General features: G+C 38.3%; 2 protein-coding genes across 3 annotated transcripts in view; both read right to left on the bottom strand.

Annotated features, from left to right (window-relative positions):
* The window catches only part of igsf9b (immunoglobulin superfamily, member 9b), a 31,428-nt gene extending 22,318 nt beyond the window's left edge, over positions 1–9,110 (bottom strand). For both annotated transcript variants that reach the window (XM_088076973.1, XM_088076974.1), the window contains exons 1-2: positions 8,548–9,110; positions 1,256–1,351 (exon numbers count right to left, since the gene is read on the bottom strand). In XM_088076973.1, coding sequence (XP_087933099.1) covers positions 1,256–1,316 — 61 coding nt within the window. In that variant the 5' untranslated portion in view covers positions 1,317–1,351; positions 8,548–9,110. The remainder of the gene's footprint in view (positions 1–1,255; positions 1,352–8,547) is intronic.
* A 4,202-nt stretch (positions 9,111–13,312) lies between these two features.
* tmem230b (transmembrane protein 230b) lies at positions 13,313–16,094 on the bottom strand. The gene is made up of 3 exons (XM_042488535.2): positions 15,745–16,094; positions 13,793–13,915; positions 13,313–13,705 (listed from the first exon to the last, which is right to left on the bottom strand). Exons 1-3 carry the CDS (start codon positions 15,844–15,846, stop codon positions 13,565–13,567), a joined length of 366 nt encoding a protein of 121 aa, XP_042344469.1. The 5' UTR covers positions 15,847–16,094; the 3' UTR covers positions 13,313–13,564.
* Positions 16,095–22,392: the final 6,298 nt, after the last annotated feature.

Here is a 22,392-nt window from a genome sequence, read left to right as displayed (position 1 = left end):
AAAGGGACGCAAACATATGGCAGAGACAAATGGAAGAAAACAATTAATCATCTTACTCACAAAAAAGCCAAATCAGAGAGTCTTATGGAAAAGCCCGGTTGTTTGCATATGTGACTGGGGAAAGCATGTTATATCATTTGAGAGGTTTCACTCAATATCACGTCATGCAGCTAGTGCACCATCCTGCTTTGTGGGCAAAATATGAATGGTTTTCGGTTGCTTTTAAACAAAGTTAAATATGGACAAATTCAACCAGTTATTTAACTAAATTAAATCTAGATCCACTTCTCACTCATCACCCAAAAGGAGAAGTGCAACGATGATAATCAATTAGTTTTCAACTATTAAATTAATAGATTACTAATTTGCTTATATATATATATATATATATATATATATATATATAAATATATATATATATATATATACATACAAATTTTCTGATTTCAGCTTCTTAAATTCTTAAATGTGAGATTTTTTTCTTGTTACTTATCTCCACTGAGAAAGTCATCTTGGGTTTTTGGAGACACTGATTGACGTTTTTCACCATTTTCTGTTTTTCTAGACCAAACAACTGACTGATTAATTAAGAAAATAATTGACTTAGCAATGGAAGTAACTGTTAGGTGCAGCTCAACCCACAAGTAAAGCAGTCTACAGCAAAGTATACGTTTAAGTTAAATTTGACAGTGCTGTCATAAATATTGTGATAATGATACATAAGATGATGACTCCAAATAAGCCCTCAAAGACAAACACTGACATACTGCAAAGCAGTACAACCATCATGATCATGTAAATGTCAGCCAACAAAGCAGCTCATCTGTGATGTACATGTGTAAGTCCTATTTACACAAGTTGAATGAATTTTCTATGTCAGTGTTACACAGTTATGTTTGTTTCTTTTACTGTTTAGTTGGCAGAATATGATGTATGACAATTTGTTTGTTGTCTGTGTCACACAATACTTTACGCAATGCTCAGCTCAAAGATGACAGTTACAGCCTCTTTGGATGACTTAGTCAATTTTGAGTAATTTCTTTGACTTTTAAATGCATTTTATGAGTGATCTGGTTGTTACTAGTTTGTTTTTAAAAAAGAGTAGTTTAGAGTAGTATTACACAGCCCTAATGAAGAGAACTCAGTACTAAGAAATACCTCTACACTTCTGAGAAAAACTCAACAAGGAGAAATTAATTATGGAAATGTATTGTAAGTGTATGCGATGGATCCATATTTTCATTAGCATACTTACTTAGCAGACAGATGGCTACAGCAGTGGTGACAGCCTGAAGCCACCGTCTTTCCAGTCCCATGGCCGTCCGTCACACTCCTTCACACATCTCCCGACCTGGAAGAGGAGACCACACATCCAGTTTACTCAACAGAACACTACTGTACCATTCACAGATTCACCTCGCTCAGACAAATGTAATCCCTCAAGTTAACATCAACTCATAATCCAACAACTACAACACATTCCAGATGCTTCTTGGTTAATAAATAACTGTATTCTTTGAAAACACGTAATCCTCTGGAAAATTGCATGTCTGAGCTGTGGTTGGATTAAAGCAAATAAGCTATTCCAACAAGTGCCCACTGTGTGTGTGTGTGTGTGTGTGTGTGTGTGTGTGTGTGTGTGTACATGTGTATGTGTCCATAGAGAAGACAAAGCTCTACTGTAAGTGTATGCACAGATTAACCTTATGCTTGTGACTGGTTCAGGTCAGGTCTTGTCCCGCACCTAATAAGGCCACAGCTGCTGACAGGTGACACAAGCAATACTAAAAGGTGTGTCTCCCCAACATAAGATATTACCCAATTACCACTGCTTTAAAAAGGAATTTAAGTGGCATAAATAGATTGCCACTTGACAATTCTCTTAAATTAACTTGAATTCAAGACTGAGCACATTCAGTGTCACGCAGCTGCAACAAGTGAGCCTCACCTAACTATTAAACACACAAACAGCTATTGCAAACGCACCAGCACAATGCACTTGTTTATACAGTATCTCCTCACGAGCCTCACAAACAAGAATCCACTTACACAAATTGTGGACGTAATTCAGTCTGAATGATGAGTACAGCTGCAGCAACGCGTGAGGTCCTCTTCCTTAAATTGGATTGGAGGCACAAGTTTAAGTTGCTGCCTTTCAAACATAATGGAAGACCTCATCCCCTACCCTTAAGTCACTCCATTCAGAACCCCTAATTCCAGCTTATTACTTTAGGTTGAGTAATATAAGAAGGAGGCTATTCTTAGAAAGGCAGTAGGTGTTGGATATTAGCTTCTGCTATAACCAAAGATGCCCTGTAGAAACGCAGGATTACTAAATCCCATGACAGACAAGTTTAGTCTCTTAGCAGTTGTGTTTGCCATTGAGTAAACAAACATCCCAGAATAGAGCAGCAGAAAGATGCTTTTATCTCCTTGCACTTGACCGACATAGGGGTTGAGACTGTTGCTGCTGGGGCTGTAATAACTTCTGTTTAACACCTTTCCAAAACAAGCAAAAAGTCAAAATCAATGTTACACAAGCACCGAAGATGAGTGGGACAAGAACACATCAGTGTGGGGTAAGCTTTACAGCAAAAGCTGATGAAGAGAGGCGGGGGGTAGGGCAAGAATAAAGGCTGATGTTGACAGTTTTTGCACGACAGAGTATTTGTTAATGAAGAAAGGATTACTCCTACTGAGCACACATTATTTGCTCAGTGGGGGTGTAGGAATAAACAGGACTCTTATCATGGATTCCAAAGTAAGTGACTAATAGAAAAATCTTTTCCGTCTAATCATATGTGTGTCACCTCCAGCCGTCAAAAGGATGATGGGAGTGATTGCACATCACTGCATCATGTCAGCTGTCATCTTCACAGTCATTTTAACAACATGACAGCAAAGGTAATGAGCAAATCTTATCATACATTTAAAATTCTAGCTCATATCCAGACCTCAAGTAACTTTTGACAACCTCCAGACATAACAAATCTTTGCTCCTGCCTGCTCCGCTGTGCCTCCACAGCAGAATATATGACCGGCTTGTGGCAGCCGACAGACGTGGCTGCGCCCACACTGAGCCGGCATATTACAGAGGAAGCCTGGAGGGCGGCTTTGTCTGCAGGTGCAGGAGTAGATAGAAGACAACCAGGTTATTTCCCCAGGCAGCAGAGCAGAGCCAGAGTCCACTTAATTGACATGTACACAGAGAGGGCCTCAGAAAAGAGCCCAGATGTTTACGACAGAACATGAGTACTCCTGGCATGCCAAAATCTGTCAAGCAGCATCAGTTGTTTTTTACCTGACAGAAATGTGATAACTGACACTTGCATATCCTGTAGGCAATTATGATTTTTATCTTTTAAGGAACCTACGAAGAAAGAATAACTGTGGACAACTCCTATTCAACTTGTGCATGTGAGAAGTGCGAGGGGTTTACTCAAAAGGATATCAGAGAGATAGTGGACATAATTATAATAATAATAATAATAATAATAATCAACTTTGCACATACAATCACATAGGGAGAGAATATTGAATGCATCTTAACACTTGAAATCATAACAATTTGAAATTAAGTTGTGCAAATTGGAGGGACATCAGTAGTGAAATAGATGCAATCTCAGTGTTCTTTGGCACTTTAATAATGGGATTTATTCAAGGTCCATAACTGCTTGTCCTATTCAGGGTCACCGGTGTGATGGAGCCTGGTCCTGCTGACACTGGGCGAGAGGCGGGGTACATCCAGGACAGGTCGTCACACTGTCACAGGGCTGACACATGGGGGGCAGGCAACCATTCACACTCACATTCACACCTACAGGAAAATTAGGTTCACCAATCAACCTAACCTCCAACTTATGCAGGAGAACACGGAGAAACCCACGCTGACATGGGGAGAACATGCAAACTCCTGACAGAGGGGCTCCAGTCGACCAGCAGCTTCGAACGCAATACCTTTTTGCTTGTGTGGCGACAATGCTAACCACTACACCAGCATGCCACATTTTTGCATTGTAAATGTAAAAGGTGACAACACAGACCACGAAATACCTGCAGGAAATGCTCAGAAACCCAGCATGACCCCTTCTCATAAGATCGAGAAAGCTTAATTCACCTGAGGAGCTCCTGCCACAGCGCAGGTCATTCAGCTCGGTGAATCACGTCGGCACCGTTAACTGGTCTAATGTTTCCCTGGATTTCAATGACACAAATTGCTTTAGATCTAGTCATGACTTAGCCTTCTGGTCTGGACCTTTGTAACACCCAGACTAATCCTGCCCTGCTGCTCCGAGTGTTAATAGTCTAATTGAATTAGAGATCAAATTGGTGAGACAAATCAAGGACACTTATATTCAATCTTTATTTAGTCTCGATGGATCACTGAATGCAAGCTCTCATTTATGACTGAAAAAATACATCACACAAAATAAAAAGTAAAAGTGCACAACAAGAAGAGTGATAAAATAATCTAAACAATTAAAATGAATTAAAACAACACCATGAAAATAAGTTAAACTAATCTAAATTTTAAATGAGATTTTAAAAGATTTTAAAAAGTCACTTAATGCAGTGGCAGACTGTGACAGAATTATTGGTGATCAGAGATCTGAACTGACCAATGGATACAAGTGAATAGAGTTGGGGGGGCAGAGAAGCTCAAAGTGGACTTCCCAAGAGGAGTGTTAACTGAAGTACAAACCAGTCACTGGAACGAGTACGATAAGATCCACAGGACCACTTCAACAGCGTGGAGATATACGCTGGAAAATCGCCAATAATGGCCATGTATACAAACACATGCCAGTGAAAATTATGTCTCTCCACCAGGGAGGACCATCCAACCTTGTTACAGCTGTAGCTATCCATGGTGATAAACCTGAGGGCAGAGTGGCATACAGAGCCTCATGGTTTCAGAATAGAGAGAGGACACATATCTGCAAATTACTTGTTATCTGGCTGTGCAGTGATCAATCACTGGTAAATCAAGTCACTAAACACTCCAGATTATTCCGCTTGCTGAGAGTCCATAAACGTTGTTAGAGACAACACAACCGCTTTATTTGCTCAACTTGAGTCAGAAGGTTGTGTTGACCTAGGGATGGGCAATATGGAGGAAATCAAACATATCACAATATTTTAGACCAAATACCTCCTCGTTGACATCGCAATGATATTGTAGAGTTGTCTATTGATGTGTTCACAAAATATTTACACAATGAGATTACTGATTTAAAAAAGGTGGGTAAATAGATCAGCTAGAACAATCTGGTGAGGTTTTAAAATTACATCACTTTTACTGTAATGCAGCCTTTAAAACCTGGAAAAGATAACAATAACTACGATATCGAAAATATAAAATGATATCTAGTCTTATATCACAATATAGATATGATATCAATAAATCGCTCAGTCCTTTGTTGACCACAGATGGTATAAAGCAATGTGGACCCTCACTCAATGAAATGCAACTAATGTATCTGTGATCCACTATAACAGATCACTGTTACACCTCTGCTGTAAAAGCTACTTCTCTCAAATGCAGACTTTAAGCCATAATTTGCCAATGTGGAAATCTGTAAAATTCAAATTTCTTTAAAGAAATAAAAAAGTTGTTTCCAGAATCAGCATTCAGCTGGATTGATGTGTTGTGTTGAATGCAAGGAAAAACGAAGGTGATTCTAAGTTGTCAGCTGCAACAGCTGGTGTGCCTGATCTCTCCATATGCATGTCCTCTGAATCACACAAGAATTAACTGATCAGGAGGCATAAACTAAATAATGCAAAAGTTAAGGAGCACTCTGTGATGGGTTACATTATGCAGGAGGCAGCTTAAGCAGTGCAGTAGTCTTTTTAGCTATCTTGTTCACTTGATAAGTGACAATTAAATTGTCACTTTCTCTTTTCAGTCTGACGTTTCCTTTGATGCTCACAGAAAACCAAACACAGAAGTTCAACTTTTGACCTAATTTGTGTGTGCATGAGTTAGCCCTAAGCAGCGCCATCAGTGATGCTAGCGACAGATACAGGCCTGGTAAGAAGTAGCATTACTCTCTTAGTAATCCTTGTTAATCCTGACAGAAGCCGTAGCCTCAGTGCAAACAAGCCTGTAGCAAGAACTACAAATGTTACTCGAGCTGAAACTTTCACAGGTGAACACACCAGACTCATACACAAGCAGAAATATCACGGCAAAGACCACAGCGAAGACAACAGATCTGCACAAATAGCACATGTGACAGACAGTTATGGACACAGGACTGGGTTGTAAACCATCAATCCTACGTTGACTGGTTGGACCAACCATCACCAAACAGCAATCAATTTATCGATTTTTTTTTCCCTGGCACTGCAACCCAATTTAGTATCTGTATTGACATTTATTTTTTACTAAAGGAAATGAGCTGGGCACACACTGGGCACGGGATTGTACACTGGTCCCGTGAGGGGGAAAGCCTACTGTATGGATTAACACAGTGATCACATGGTGCTACAGGGTATACTCTAACAGTATTGACTGACAAGGAATGATTGAATGTTTTTAATTTACTCACACAGTAAAACTTGAATAGCGCTGCCATTACTATGCAATGCATCTTTGAAGCAGTTGAAACAGTTGAGCAAATTACATAAATGCATATCTGCTCCACGCACGAGTGAATTGAAGTGTTTTTTTTTTCCCCCTGCGATGATTTTATATATGTCAGTGATCTCAGGGAGGTGTTGAATGACATGAGTCTCGTCAAAGTAAAGCAACTAATATTCTTCTTCTAAGTCCTGAGTCTTTGTCCTTCCCTGCCCCCAACTCTCTGGGACAGGTCAGTCCCATAAAGCTACTTTCAAGACACGATAGTGAGAGGCACTGAGGGTCAAAAGCCAAAGGTAACGAACTCAAGAGCTGAGGTTGAGTGCTGCAGCATGGCACTGGATTTTTTTTTTAAAGGTGAAGATCAATGAGATACGTTAAATCCTTAAAAAAAACACACAAAAAAACAACTTAATATTTTATCTGTAAAATTACTTTCACTTATGGACCATCTGTTACTGCCCAGATGTAAAACCAAAGTGCAAAAAGGCACTTTTTAAGACAAGTCAGCCCTAAAGAGATGTAAAACATACAATGGTGACCATTTATGGTCACTGCATGGCACTTAAACTTTATTAGGCACTTTCTCCAATCTCCTTTAGCTTTTGTTTACAACATTTTCCCCTCATACCTGCTTTTTTTTTGCATTATCTACATATTCTTCATTGTCCTATGAGCTCCAACACAGTGCCACTGCGTGCATTCGCTGTACAGGCAAACATACTCTATCTAAAGCACTAATAGCACAGCAGTTTGGAGTAACCATCTTCACCTCATGAATAATTTGTTTCTCAATACAATCAATTTCCTCCAGCATGACTATCTGCCTACAGGGAGCGCAGTTGGCCACACATTGTTCTGCATAGTGTAATACACTGATGAAACGTCAAAACGTGCTAAATGTTGAAACATGTGGGATATTGCTGTGTGAAATGACACCTGAGCTGGTATCTTACTTGCACAGACTTTGGCCTGAATGATATGCTCAGTGTTTGCTTCAAGGATGCAGGAGGAAAAATGCAAAACAGCTTCTTGAACATTTGTGTCACCCTTATGCAAAAGCAATCATAAAAACAGATTTACATTTTAGTGTTTGCAATAAGGACTAGACTGGAAGTACAGATTTTTGTCCAGTGTACTCATTGAGAAAATAACACGTTATAATTGATCTTTTTCAAGGCAACTAAAACCTCTGACAACCTACAACTTACAGAGCAAAGAGATCTTATATATCTTTAAAGTTAAGTGTCCCTTTATAGTCTTATGGCCCAACACAAGGGATTATAGACATCCAGAGTGATTTATGCCTCCTTGCACCTCATGCCTCACCAACCAGTATCAAGAAGCACAACAAAAACAAAGGATGGGAGACACTAGAGCAGGGAATATCTATTATGTAAAAAGCACAAGAGGGCTATGTACAAAACAGCTAAAATTAGGATCTGCCCAGCACATTGCACCATGTGGAGCAGCGGGAAAATAAACTGTCTGGTACATATAACAGACACCAAGCCTTACGCTCCCTCTATATATTCACCCCTACAGTGAATTGTGATGCTCAGTCCTCCATGTCACCATACAGATCTCCTGTAACACAAAACAGGTGCATCTTTTGTCTGACTCAGTGAGTCTGATACCAGATGAGAGGAGGGAGCTACGAATAAAATTAAAAAACACTATTTTGACTGACTATTGTTCTCATTATTTTAATCCTGGGAACAGAGTTCACTTTTGGGTCATTACAGCGTGTTAAACCTATTCACTATGGTATTAGAAAACACCCCCTCACTATTTCGGAGATTAAAAGTGGCGCATGTGATTCAGGAAACATAAACAAAGGCGCGACATCGCAGTGTATCTTAGTATTACTAGAGTACATTTTGCAGGGAAACTAAACTGATGTCATAGCAAAATACAGGGCCTTTAGGGGATGCTTTAGCTCTGCCTGCACAGCTGCTTACCTTGCTTGAGGCACTTTTTCACTTGAAGCTGAAAGTATAATCTTTCAATCCATTGATGCTCTTCTTCTAGCCTCGTCTCGCAGACCAAATTTAACCGATCATTCCTTTCTCTACAGGGAGAAGTCAGATTGAAAACACGAGTTTAAAAATAAAAAGAAGAAAGAGTTGGATAAAACGCAGGTGGTCACATTTTTGTTCTCAGTCCGTGCATGGGTCAAAACAAAATTAATCATCGCCATCCATGGTTATTAGACTTCCTGGAAAAAAACACTTCGCAGTTTCAATAAAATCCATAAACCGAGGCCACCTTCATGAGTCCGACATCAGCCCATTTAAAGTCCATTTAAACTTCCCACGCCTTGGTTTTTATATCCACAATCGTCTTTGTTCAAACTTGCTTGAAGTATCTTCAATCATGAGTGAGAGTTTATCATAAACATCATAAATATGTAGAAATAAATCTCGGGCGACGCAGTTCACGCTTTTCTTCAAACAAACGCAAGTTTCACCAGAAAGAGAGCACACACTACACGCTTAGTTACAGCCTTGCTGTTGATACTCTCTCCGTGTCTCCCCTCCCATTATCATCATCCCCTCCTACTACAGCCGCTGTTTGACCCACCGTCCAAGCACACGCAATACAACCAGCGCACTTCCTGTTACTTCTTTCAAAATAAAGCCCCCGGTCACAAACAAAGTAGAGAAAAATGACAGTTCAAAGTTTTAAAGTAATGCTAAAACGTGTAGTCAACTGTGTAATTACTAAAAAAAATAACATTTATTCCAATCATTTCTCAAGTATAAATGTGGTATGCAGGGTTATTTTATTTACAGACCTTTATCACAGCATTTTGACACAGATGTATTCAATAACATGAATGATAGCTGCGTTCCACTCAGCGGAGACACTGGTGTGTCCATGCTGGCTCACTGGAAGAGCTTACTTTAGGAAACTGAGCCATTGTTAATGTTATCTATTTCACCTGTGCTTTTCCTTACTGACACGTCAAAATGTCTGCTGTGAAAAAAGTTGATACACTGATTGAATGTTTTCTTTTTGACTGTTGGGTTGGACAATACAGTTAATTTTATAAGATGCCAGCTGGGGCTCTGGGAAATTGTGATTGGCATTTTCAGAGTTCTCCACAACATGTATCATTATAACTTCAAATTAAAATATAGGGGCTAGGCAATAAAGTCTATTATTTACTTAGGACATTTGCAAAAGCCAGCACTGCAAAGACTTAAACTAATTGTGTCTGAATTCAGTTTTGCTGCTTCAGTTTCAGGGTCCTGGTACTGTGCATGCTGGCTCACAGCCACACTGTCAAGGCTTACTGGGGCCCTCGAACTTAGGGGAGCCAATTTTTTGGATGTAACATGGAGTGCTGCCAAAAATATTAACTTAAGACTAAAATTTGGACCTAAAAATTGTAAAAACCAAATTACAATAGAACATTTTTTCGGTAAATTAAGTAGACTAATAAGTGAACAGATTTAAGTTGAGAGCTGAACATATAGTCTGTGGGTAGACACAAGACGCTTTTATGTTGAAGTTGAAATAATCTACTTCCGTCAGTTCCCATCTGTCTCTGTGTGACTTGACGCTGCTGGTGTTTAGCGCCTCAGACAAAAGCGCCTTTTCGTGGGAAAGACTGGCTTCCTCCAACAAAAGGCAAAACACACATGTAAAGGACACATTTCACTCAGAGCCGTCTGGTGCAGCATCCAGCACATATAACAGAAACGTACCTCCAAGCGTCTGGGGAAAACAACAAATCTCCAGTATGAGAAATGGGAAACGGGTGTGATGTATTCAAAATTTCATTTCCATGACAAGATTTATGAGATACCCTCTACCACCAAAACCAAGTCCTTACATTGTCATATAAAGACTAATGTTAGTGCGGACAGCATAACAAAGTAATTCTATCCAATCAGTTAACTATTAAAAATCTACTGGAACAACAACTTCTGAGAAACTAATATTTTTCAGCATTAAATTTGTACCACATGTAATTAACCCATCAACTCCCACCAATCTTTAAGCTACAGCTACTTAGCTTTCCATTAGCTAACGGCTCAAGCTAGCAATAACTGGGTGGCTATTATTCTCTTCATAAACCTTACTTTAGGCAGCTGTTATTAATTATACATTAATTACCAATGACACAACTTTAATATTATTGCACCCAGTTTTAAGTTTTGTCAGTGTAAACTCAAATTCTTAAGCTAAGCTACAGCTAGTTGGCTTTCCATTAGCTAACGGCTCAAGCTAGCAAGTGCTGGTGGCTATAATTCTTTTCATAAACCTTACTGTAGCAGCTGTTATTAATTATACATAAATTACCAAAATATAAACCCGCTAGCAAGTTAGCTATGTAATTTTGTTGACTGAGATATCATTGTACCCAGTGTTAAGCTTTGCTAATGTTAAGCTAAGTGAGAAGGCTAATTCGTCACTCACCCATTGTTTCCTGACTTTGGTGTTCTTCGGGGGCACATTGTCAAAACATTGTTCCTTTTTTTCCTTTAAGTTTTAGCTGTCAAAGATAACAGAAAAAAAGTCCTTTTAAAGAGAGACAGAGAGTTAGGGAGTTTTGTAATTTAACTTCACTAACATTGATTGGATTATGTTTTTTATTATTTTACCTCAAAACCAAATCTCCTTAAAAAAAAAATTTACTTAAGTACGGATGTTACTTTTGTCTGCTACCACATATGAGCTGATGGGGATGTGGTCGGTGGTGTTATTGGTAACTGTCTTGTTTACTGTACAGTTTAAAATAGCCAATCCAGTGCCTGACAGGCTGTAGCCTTTCACCACAGGGGGGAGTTACTGTCCATCAGTGAAAAGGGTTAATAGTGGCCTTTAGTATTGATGCAAAGTGACAGAAACACAGAAAATAATTTATAAATGGGTATGATTTGGCACTGGAGACTTTTACTACTAGTTTACAAAGCATTTGGCTTGTTGTGACATGACAAGATTGTGATGCCATTTCAACAGTGGACATTCACTGTCAAATTACAATAGTATCCCTACAATATAACACTAGTGCTTGTAGCATTTGTCACACTCTCTTCCGTCATTATACTGCCTTGCCTAAATATATATATATATATATATATATATATATATATATATATATATATATATATATATATATATAAAACGTTGTTTTTTATTTTTTCCTTTTTATTTGACAATGCTCTCTCTAATTTTGAGGTTGCAATTTGCAGGATGTTTCATGCCAAGTTGCTGATTGCCTTTTTCCCATGTTTTTGAAATAAATCAAACAGATTTGCTCAAGTTTCAAAGGTTTAAATACTTATGAAGGCATTTAAACACCACACTAGAAAACAAAGGGTGGAAATCAATGTTGAAATCCTTTTTTTTTGTTTTTTTACCGTAGCATATGTTATCAACATACAGAAAATATTAGCTAGGATTATTCAGTTGTAAATTTTGCCTAAATTTCAGTGACTTTTTGTGTTAAGTGGGAGTGCTTCATGTAAAGGGAGGGAGCTTAAAAAAAAAAAAAGCTCATATGTGTTTTATCTGGTCTGACTAATACCAGGCATTTTGTGGTTGGAAGCTGATTTAGGACACATTTATTAAAAACAAACAGTCCTTGAAAATATTCACTTCAACAGCTGGTTGCCAAGCATCCAAAAGGATTATACAAGTGCAACCTTTCCTGGCAATGTGCTCTACGTATGACATTATCCTGCAAAAGGAAATTGAGGTGGTAGCCTTTTCTTTCACTGGCACACTTTCCAATTATGTTAAAATTAATGAGTTGATGGGAAAGATTAAATAAAAGGTTTCAAACTCAGTTTAACAAAATGCCAGGTCTTAATAGCTTGTGTACTTCCTGTTTGACAAATGTTTACTCTCACAGGCCAGGTGCACCATATGGAGATCAAAGGATTGGCATTAATCACATGAAATCCTCCAAGAAACCGCAACTCTGTACAGTGAGGAAGAATTAACCAGAGGGTAAGACAACTGTGGTGTGCAGTATATTGATCATACTGCAGACAAAACAATACTAGCCTTCTATTAAATATCTGTTAGCTTTCTTTTGAGAAATACAATATGATGCAGGTGTATCACTCAGCCTGGTGTGTATAGCCTGAAATCTTTAAACATTTTTTATTGGAATTTCACTGTAAATGAGCTCATTATAAGCCATTCATTATGATTTTTTTTCTACCATTGAACAAAGGGGTGGACTCACCGAATAGAATTCAGGTTTGATTTGGCGTAAAAATAATTGGATTTTCAGAGTTGGCTTGTCTAAAGTTATCAGTCCTGTTTCGGTACACCAGCAGCCACATTGGTTGGATTCTTCTACATACTGTTTGTAATACAGTATGTAGAAGAATAAAATGTGATGAATGTGCTCTGTAGTAGAAAAACTCTTTATTTGTGGTTTTATTGCTTTTGTCGTTTTTGGTCTTTCATTTGTATTATTTTATAGTGACATTTTGTGTCCTGTATCTTGTTTTTATTTGTCCTCTCGTTTAAACTGTATACTCTAACCCTGCTCTAGTGTCTAGCCAAGTTCTCTTGGCTTTCTGTTGTTGTATTGCCTCTCATTTCTGATTTTGCTTTGCTTGTCGAAGCACTTTGTAAAACATGTTTTTAAAGGTGCTATAGAAATTATTAATATAACTCAGTGTGAGGTTATTGTCTCACTGTGTACAGATGATCTAAAAGATACAAATAACATTACACAAATAAAAGATACCCATCAAATTACAGTTTGATTAATTTATCAAGCTCACAAAACATATATATACAAATTTTGGTACTGATTTGGCTTCATAACAGCAGGCTGGCAACTACATAGGAATACAACCCTATGACAATAACAGCAAAATCATTCAGATTAAGGTCATTTACAGACTCCATTATCTTTTGAGATATATGTGCATTTAAAACAACACAAGCAGATTATCAGGAGTACATGTGAGTACAGGAAGACAGTGGCTGAAGCTGCGGTGTTTGTCAGTCATCAAAGTCAGGGATATCATCATAGGAGTAGCCCCGGTAGCCCTTTGATGCATAGTACGCTATCCGAAGGTGGTAGATTCCAGGCAGGAAGACAAGGATCCCAATGATAAGAACAGGAACGGTTCGGTCTGAGTGCTGAAAGAGAGAAAATACTCATTTTAATAGAGGTAAATATATTGTTCATACTGTAAAACCTTGGTGCCTACTAATACAATTACTCACAGTGACTCCAAAGTATCCAGCCAGGAGAAGGGAGCCGATGATGATTAACAGAGAGCCGATTAAGAAGAGGACTGTGGCTAGTGCGATGGCTTTGTATGGGACTTTGGGTGGGCTCTTTTTGAACTGCAGAGGAGGAGAAATAACTAATTAAAAACACTTTTCTCAGACACAGCAGGCTTTCTATGACAATGCCTGTTTTTCTCACTCATGTGCTTTACTGGACAGGCAAAATAAGTCTGACTCATAATGCACTTAAATATCTTGGAAAAGTGAAAGTCTGTGACTGGTTGACAGATACTTATATCAAAGCAAGCTGGTAATACGATCCATTAAACAGTCGTGTTACTGTCATGAATATTTAACAAACCATCATGAAAACCATCTATTTTACACACAAGGATCAAATTATAATGATGATTTAGAACATTCGTCCCTACCCCTTCAATGAAAACATTAAAGTAGGCAAGGACCTTTATTTTTACAAAATTAAAGACATTTACTCCATAAATTGATGCAGTAAATGCACAAATTGGTGCATAGAAATTCTCTAGAATGAGGGAAATCATGGGCATTAGTCATACTAGGCGTTTACAAGCAGGAAATCTCTCCCTTTGCAGCTCGGATTTTGACCATCCTATTTAAAGGAATACTTCCCCCACAGAATGAGCATTTTTTTAAATCAGATAGTCATGTTGTATTACCTTGAATTGGAGTCTAGCTTTTTAAGCTTTTTAAAAAGTTACGTTTTGATGAAAATGCATGACTTTTGATAAACAAATGCTCATTTTGTGGACAAACTATTCCTTTAAAACATGTTTTTCCATTGTTATTGACATGCAATAATAAATTACTGCAGTACCCATTCAAGTTCATTATATTGTGCTCAAATCAAGTGAAGTTGCTGTTATGCAGATAGCTTGCAGTAATGTAATAAAAAAAAACGTAATAAGACTTTATTACAGCACTTAAGTGTCATTTGGGAGTATCTGTACCTTACTTGAGTTTCTACATATTTGTCAACTTTCACTTCTTCTCCACTGTTTCCTAAACAAAATGTAGAGTTTTACTCCACTAGATTCCCCAAGAGCATTTTAGTTACTTACTACAATATAGGAAAGGAAGGGAAGAGGGGATGGGCATATGAATGAAGGAATATGAGGGATGGAAAAACTGGATTTTGTTCTTTCAATCCTTCAAGTTGTGAAAAAAAAGACCTTGTTTTGTTTTGTTGGTTTTTTTTCAAATGTAATGTATGTTAAGGTGGTGTACATGTTTAGAAGAAATAAACTTTCATTCTCAAAAGTCAGACGGCTTGCTTTTCTATTAAGAGCATTTACTTTCCTAAAGACTTTCCTGCCTGCTGCCATTAGACTTTTAATGCTCTTAAATAACCATTGTTTTTGACCACTGCACTTTTGCACAATGACATTTTATACTCTGCATAGTATTTATTATCATTATTGGGTAATTTTTTAGAAGTGAGTATTTTTTAGTATTTATTTTTTAGATGTTTGATTTTTCCTGTAGATAATTACAGATGTGCTTTTATGTTGTGTGTGGTTGAGTGTGGTTAGCTGTGAATGAACTGCCATTACAAATTTAATTTTAGTAAAATTGTAATAGGTGACTTTAACTTCTACTAACGTCATTTCCTGGTAAGAAATTAGTACTTAAGCATGGATTTCACGCGCTTCGTTTACCACTGTTAACTTATAAAGAGCGGTTGACCTATGACCTTCAGTCTATAACCATAAAGGCAACGATTATTGATTTTTAAAATAAAATATATAGAAAGTAACAATAGCAAGATATATTGTGATGTCTGAGAGGCACTGATTACCTTCGCTATAGACCCTAAAGATGAAGATCCTCTCCTCCTCTAACATGGATCATACTGAGCGACATGTATTTGTATACTTTCAGTGGATTGCCTTAACAATACACAATCTTACCTGTAAATCAATATAGCCGTCATCATCGGTGGCCAGCCTGGAGTATTTAACATTGCTGTTGGGGATCCCGTTAGACACCACGTTACGAGCAGGCATCTTCATCAGCTGCTCGTGAGCTCTGCTAAAGGTTTGTTTTCACCGTTTCAATGAGGCAGAAGCAGCTCGGCTACTGGAGCATTATCGACACATTCATAACTCATAAGCTGTCAGCGCACAAGTCAAGCAAAATACTTCACCAAATCTAAATTACGACCGTTATAATTTCCTAAAACTACTTTTGAGAAGAGATTACAGGGAGGCGTTGTCTGTTTGGTATCTTGTCTTCCGTGTTTTCACCTCGGTCTGTAATGCGCCTGCGCACACCGAAGCGTCATTATTGGACACTGTAGAGACTAAAATGACTCAAAGTAAAGCGTCATGCGCGCGACACAAGATCAATATAGTTCAAATGAATTATATAAAATCAAAGTTGTCAAAATTGCTTTATTTTGATTATTGTTTTTTTTCCCCTGATGATTGTTTGCACTGCTCCATATTTGCCACTAGATGGCGCCGTGAGTGTTATTTAAATGAGCCGGTCACAGCCAGCAGAGGGGTGACTCTCCGGTGTCAAGATTCATCTCTGTGTGGATGTTCATTTCCTGAGGTGTTCTCCCAGGCCAGCTTTATTATCACACCCAGTTCTCTGGCGATCAGCTTTCTGTTGAGCCTGCGGATTTTTGATACAGTCCTCATGTGACGGATGTTTTTTAGCCCGGGATGCAAATGTTGTTGGCCCTTTCGCAAACAGATCTATTTCACACACTTTAATAGAAAATATGACAAAATAGAAAATATGAGCACTGGCAGAGCCATCTAGATTAAAATCACACATTATTTCTAAACATCATACTAGATTAGATAACTTTCCCCAATAATGACACATTTTATTTATTTATTTATTTATTGTGATCGAATGTTTATTGAGATTTCTACAAAATGTGGAAGGGATCATTATAATAGTCAAAGTGCATGCCAAAGTGGGATGTAGTCAACAAAGCACACTGTGGTGTAAAGTTTTGCCTGTGCGTTTCTTTCCCCTCCACCTGCAATTCCCCCCATCCACCTTCAGTCCCTTACATCATGGATCTAGGTACTGTACGCACACAAACAATATACAAACAATTAAATAAGACCAAAAACACCCTACCCATCTTTCTAAATGTCCAAGGCTCAATCCCAGAAATAAAGACAGGGCAAAGCTAATATTATCCACAGAAATAGCTGAAAATACACGTGAGCTGTATGTGTAGTGACACATTTACAGGTGTCTTTTGTTTTTAATAATTTTCAAACATAAGATATTGCATGATTTAGCCCCTCATCCCTAAAACAATTTTTAAAAAATGTATTAGTTTTACTCACTGTAACACTAATGTTAAAAATGGTAAAATGACTGACAATCATTTTGTCATTAGGGTCTGATAGTGCCTATTTTAAATTTTATGCACTAGTCTGTCCTACAGGTGTATGTATTTATTAATGTTGTGTGGAATTATCATTTTTTTACCGTTATATGTGCAGTTTATATTTCATATATGAGAAATTAGCTTTATGCTACTGTATATCTGGTGCAAAATATAGCCTATGTTGTACACTTTCCCTGTTTTATATAAACCAATAAATGAAAATGAAAAGATGTCACAATTCTGTATTAGTAATTGTTAAATGTAGTTTTATATTTTGAATGGAAACATTTGAAACCTGAGATATTCAAGTTCGGAGGAGCACCTTTATCTCTTTGTGCATACCACATTATCGCTGCCAGATGTTGTCATCTCTCTAGTCATGCACAGCAATAAACTGGCCTTGTGAATGACTGACTGCGAAATGGACGAAACACACACACAAAAAAAAATAACATTTGCTAACAATTCCCCCGAAATGAATAATTAACGCTGCGGTGCTTCTGTCTTTTTCCAATTGTATTTTTCACATTCCCCTGCTGGTCTGTGGGAAAATTTGACTGTCGCATAGACAAATATAGACTCTCCTGCAGGCAGAATTCAGATAGATCCTGACCCTGAAGCTACACAGCAGTGGATCATTGTGTTTCTAGCTTTCTGGCAGAGCCATGTGCGGTACAGTCAAGGATAAATGCCCGCAGGTAGTGAATAATCCAGAAATACACAGCTATGTTGAAGAACTGTAATAATAAAGTAAATGCATATTCTTATTAGATGTGCTGGCAGCATCAATAATACACTCATGCTGCCTTTAAAGTACATGTTGGAGGAGAGCGAGTCTCAAGTGATCATCAGCACGCCTAGTGACCTTGAGTGCATGTCACATTGTTGTAGTTGAAAGCCATACTGTTGCTTTCTGGAGCCATATAAACTGTAAAATCATTGATCCGTGTTTTATAATCATATTCCTTTGTGATATGAATCATTGTACATTATGCTGTATGTTCTCTCTTCTTGTTCAATTTTCAGATGCAAATGTACAAATATATCCCAGCCTCCGCAAAACATAATCTCCATAAACCTACCCTGGATACAAGTTGGTTTCATCTTAGTTTAAAGGGGATTAAACAAATGATAACCTTTTTTTTTTACTGACCATTTTATCATGCGTCAGTATTGCAAATTGCAGTTTATACATTAAGAGTTCATTTAGCTCCCACATATGTCCTCTCCCCCTCTCGTTTACGGAAGAAAACCATCATATAAGCCGCCTATACCTCCCGAAAGATCTTCTTGTGCAAACATTTTGCATGAACATTTCCTGTTACTGACAATAACAGAGGGTAAACTTTGCCCTTTGCTTCATTAGCGATGCCAGTTTTCTTACTCATATCTCACTGTGCTGTGTGACTGCTTGTTGGCTGCACTCATTAGCAGACACCAAGTCTGACTGCGTCACCGGTGCATACTCCTTTGTACGCCAAAATACTTTGCCTCTATCTGACCCGTCTTCTCACTTGGACGTTCAATACCTACAATGAAGGTCACTGCACAAGCCGCTTACCCTTGCTCAGTCTGAATTTAGAAACATGACTTTTAATTTCTCCTCAGCCTTGAAACATTCCACAAAAGCGGATAAAACTGTAATTACTCTGCATTCATAAATTCAAAATGAATGGCTCAGGATGGAGCTGGAGTAATCTATCTGTAAGTAAACCTGCTGCCCTTTTTGTTCTTTTTCCAGACATTACCTCATGTTATTTCTACTTTGTCCTGTCTGTCTTGTTTCATTGTGCTGGCCTACATGTGGGTTTTTGGATTACCTGAAAGATATTTGTGCAAAGTACTTCCCAATACAAATTCAAATGCTGCTTAAGTGACATCTCAAGTTGTGATTTATTAATTAGATGACAGCCAAGACTGTCATCAGTCAGAGGGGGGCAGAGTGGGCTCCTGTAATAGATAATCTGCCACTAGACCATAATGCCGGCACAGTAGAGCATCAGCCGAGCCCTCAGGGTGTGTGTGTGTGTGTCCTTGTCTGCATGGTGAGAAGACAGCAGCAGTCGCCCCCTTATAACTCCAGGGTATGACACTGAACAGTAAGAGAGCAGCATTTAGGCCATAATTAGAGTCCTGTTCAGAGTGGAGTTCTGTCTGCTGTGATAATTAGGTCTTTCTTCATTACAGCAATTGTAGATAACACCATGACTGGAGCCCAATAAAAGGCCGAACCATTATACCACTTGAACATCATGCAATCTCCCTGTGGCGCAGCCTTTTTACTTTTAAACCCACCAGGTTTCAGAGATAATCAGATATGGTATGTGGGTGGTACACAGGTGCTCCTGAGCAACAAGCTTTTCAAAATTTGAAACATGCTTGCACAGACTAGTATAATTCCTTTATTTTTAGGCTCCCCATGCCACATGTGGAGGAAATAAAGCATTGAGTCAATTTGTGCTTTTCTTGTGTTTGTTCTCTTGTATTAAACATATGCTGAACAGTAATATGTGTGTAGGTGTAATGTGGATATGGATCATGGATTGGATATTAAAGGTCGCAGATTGTTAAAAAAAACATTCACAATAAGTTGACCCTGGTGAATTATTATGATAACTATTATTACGATACTCGTGAATATCGTGTCCAGGAGCACGCAATGCAACTGCTGGGCAACCTACAACAAAAAAGACAGCAAAAACCTAATAATCAACCACAAAAAAAGCACACAATCTTAATCTAGTACTGGCATGTTACATTTCAAAATGTATGATGTCACTGCAACTAGTTTAAAGCTTGGACTTTTAGGATTTTTTTTTACAATTTTAAGCATATTTTGATAAATACTGGGATAATATGGTGAAGCTCAGTTTTTTGGGCAGGATCATCATGCCCTTAAATTTTCATAGTGTCCCTTGCCTACTGTGGATAAAGTACAATGTCACTCTTTTCGTTCTTAGCTGCACAGGCAGCAAGCGTCAGTACATAGCATAGTTGGTCGCTTTGGTCCAGATTGAAATATCTCAATAACTATTGAATGGATTGCGTGAGATTTTGTATGATCATCAGAAGATGCATCCAACTGAATTTGGCAACCCCCAACTTCTCCTCTAATGCCTCCAGCAGGTCAACGTTTGTACTCATCCAGTGGAATATCTCAACATTGTTGGCCCAAAATTGGTAAAGACATTCATGGTTCCCAGGTGATGAATCCTAATGACTTTGACCATGCTTCGACATTTCCTTTTGCACAACCATGATGCTGACATTGGAGGTTTCATGGGAAAAAACACAACTGTTGGATGGACTGCTGTAAAATTCTGCATGGCCGACAGAGGATGAATCCCACTGGCTTTGGTGAATCCCCTGACTTTTCCTCTAATGTCTCCAACAGCACCAAGTTTTCATTTATCCAGTGGAATATCTCAATATGGTCGGAATGGATTGGCACAAAATTTTGGTACAGACATTCGTGGTTGCCAGATGATGAATTCTAATCACTTTGGCCGTCCTTGACTTTTCCTCTAGCACCTCCATGATTTTTGCCTTTGAGGTTTTAAGAACAGGTGTAGATTTCAGCGTGACTCGCGGGATACGTTCCCCTCAATATTTAAACATGTGCATTTGTGTCCACCATAAAAACATGAAAGCAGAAGAGGACTTTTATTTTGACAAAATCGAAGACATTTCTTTCATAAATTGATGCAGAAAAGGCATACATTTGTGCATGAAAATTCACTAGAATACAGAAAATCGAGAGTTTGATGCTCAAAATTCAATCAGTTCAAATCAGGACCCCCATACTCCCCTTTTCATATGACAAAAAAAACCTACGGCCTTAGTTTAAGTGAAATTTCTCAACAACTGCTGGATTGCCATGAAATTTGGTACATACATTAATCTCTTAACAGGTTTAAGTGTCAGTTTGTCCAGTAGCCTATGTGATAATATTATACTTATCTGTCTTGAATGAGTGGTTGCAAGTTGCAGTGATATGTTGTAACTCTGTCTTCTGATCAGTCAAATGGTCTTTTCTCTTTAATATGCATTTCAGGTTAGCTGTGTTTGTGTGTGGGTGGAGAGCTGACTGCTGTGCAGGCCGCTCTACATGAGGAGCTTCATCAGCGATGACGAAGTCTGTCACCTTTATTTCACAATGTCAACTTTTTCCCCATCAGCTAATGAAAAAAAAGGCCAATCACTGCAGCTCAGGCTTCCAGGATATGATTACAACATGACACGTGAGGTAGCTGTTTCCACTTTGAATTCGCCTTTGAAATGGAAAGCATTTTATATCATTTTGCTTCTTGAGCTATATACCATTTCACGCTTACACAAACAAATCAGTGGCCTGCAGCAGAATGTTAGCTGTTTGCATTAACCTGCTCTGGTGATCGAAATCTGTGACTCAATTTTATTTTAGGATTTTTGTGAAAGTCAGAGCCATAGCAGAGGAAATCTCTTGATATGCAATTAAGGTGAATGTCACTGTAAATGCCAACATTAGTTGTGGATGCTCAGCTCAGTTTGCTGCCTCCATGACAGGAAATGTTTCCTCCAATGCAGAGATATTGATTTCGGTATCTTTCAAACTCAGCAGCCCGCTTCACTGCATGGGCGGCTCAGACAGGTAATTGCTTTTCCAGCAGGTTAGATAGCATGATAGAGCCTAACAAGATGCAAATACACAGCAAACAATGAGCACGGATGAAACATATGAGCATCACTTCACTGCTTCATTATGTTTGTAATCTTTCATCAGCATGATTGGTTCACTGGCCTGTTTTTAATGCAAACATAATTGTGCAATAATTGATCTGTTGTTGCAGTAAATACTCAGTCTGCCTGTGTCAGTGCAAAACAGTCATGAATGTACAATAATGAGGCAAAATGTTATGATAATTGTAACCTAAATTGCACTGAAAATTGTTTTCAATTTTAACAGCAATCCTTTTGTGACATCCGCTGTTATAAAACACTCAATTTATCATGCACACAAAAACATAAATCTCTATTCATGTTACTCTGGGCCTTTTGCTGAAGTGATTGTACTTTTAGAGAGTTCAGTGGTGTTCTTGTGATTTGGCTCTTGACATGACAAAGTAGATTTGTCCCCAGGATGTAACAACAGGTATAGCAAAAAGACGCAGAGCATCGAACGATGAAAGTCCCTTCATTGATTGAGCAGAGAAGCTGAACT

The sequence above is a fragment of the Plectropomus leopardus genome, chromosome 4 (assembly GCF_026936395.1).
Source record: "Plectropomus leopardus strain MGB_pleo_1.0 chromosome 4, ASM2693639v1, whole genome shotgun sequence".
Taxonomy (NCBI): domain Eukaryota; kingdom Metazoa; phylum Chordata; class Actinopteri; order Perciformes; family Serranidae; genus Plectropomus; species Plectropomus leopardus.
The sequence above is the reverse complement of the archived record's forward strand: the minus strand, read 5'-3'. Positions and strand labels throughout refer to the sequence as shown.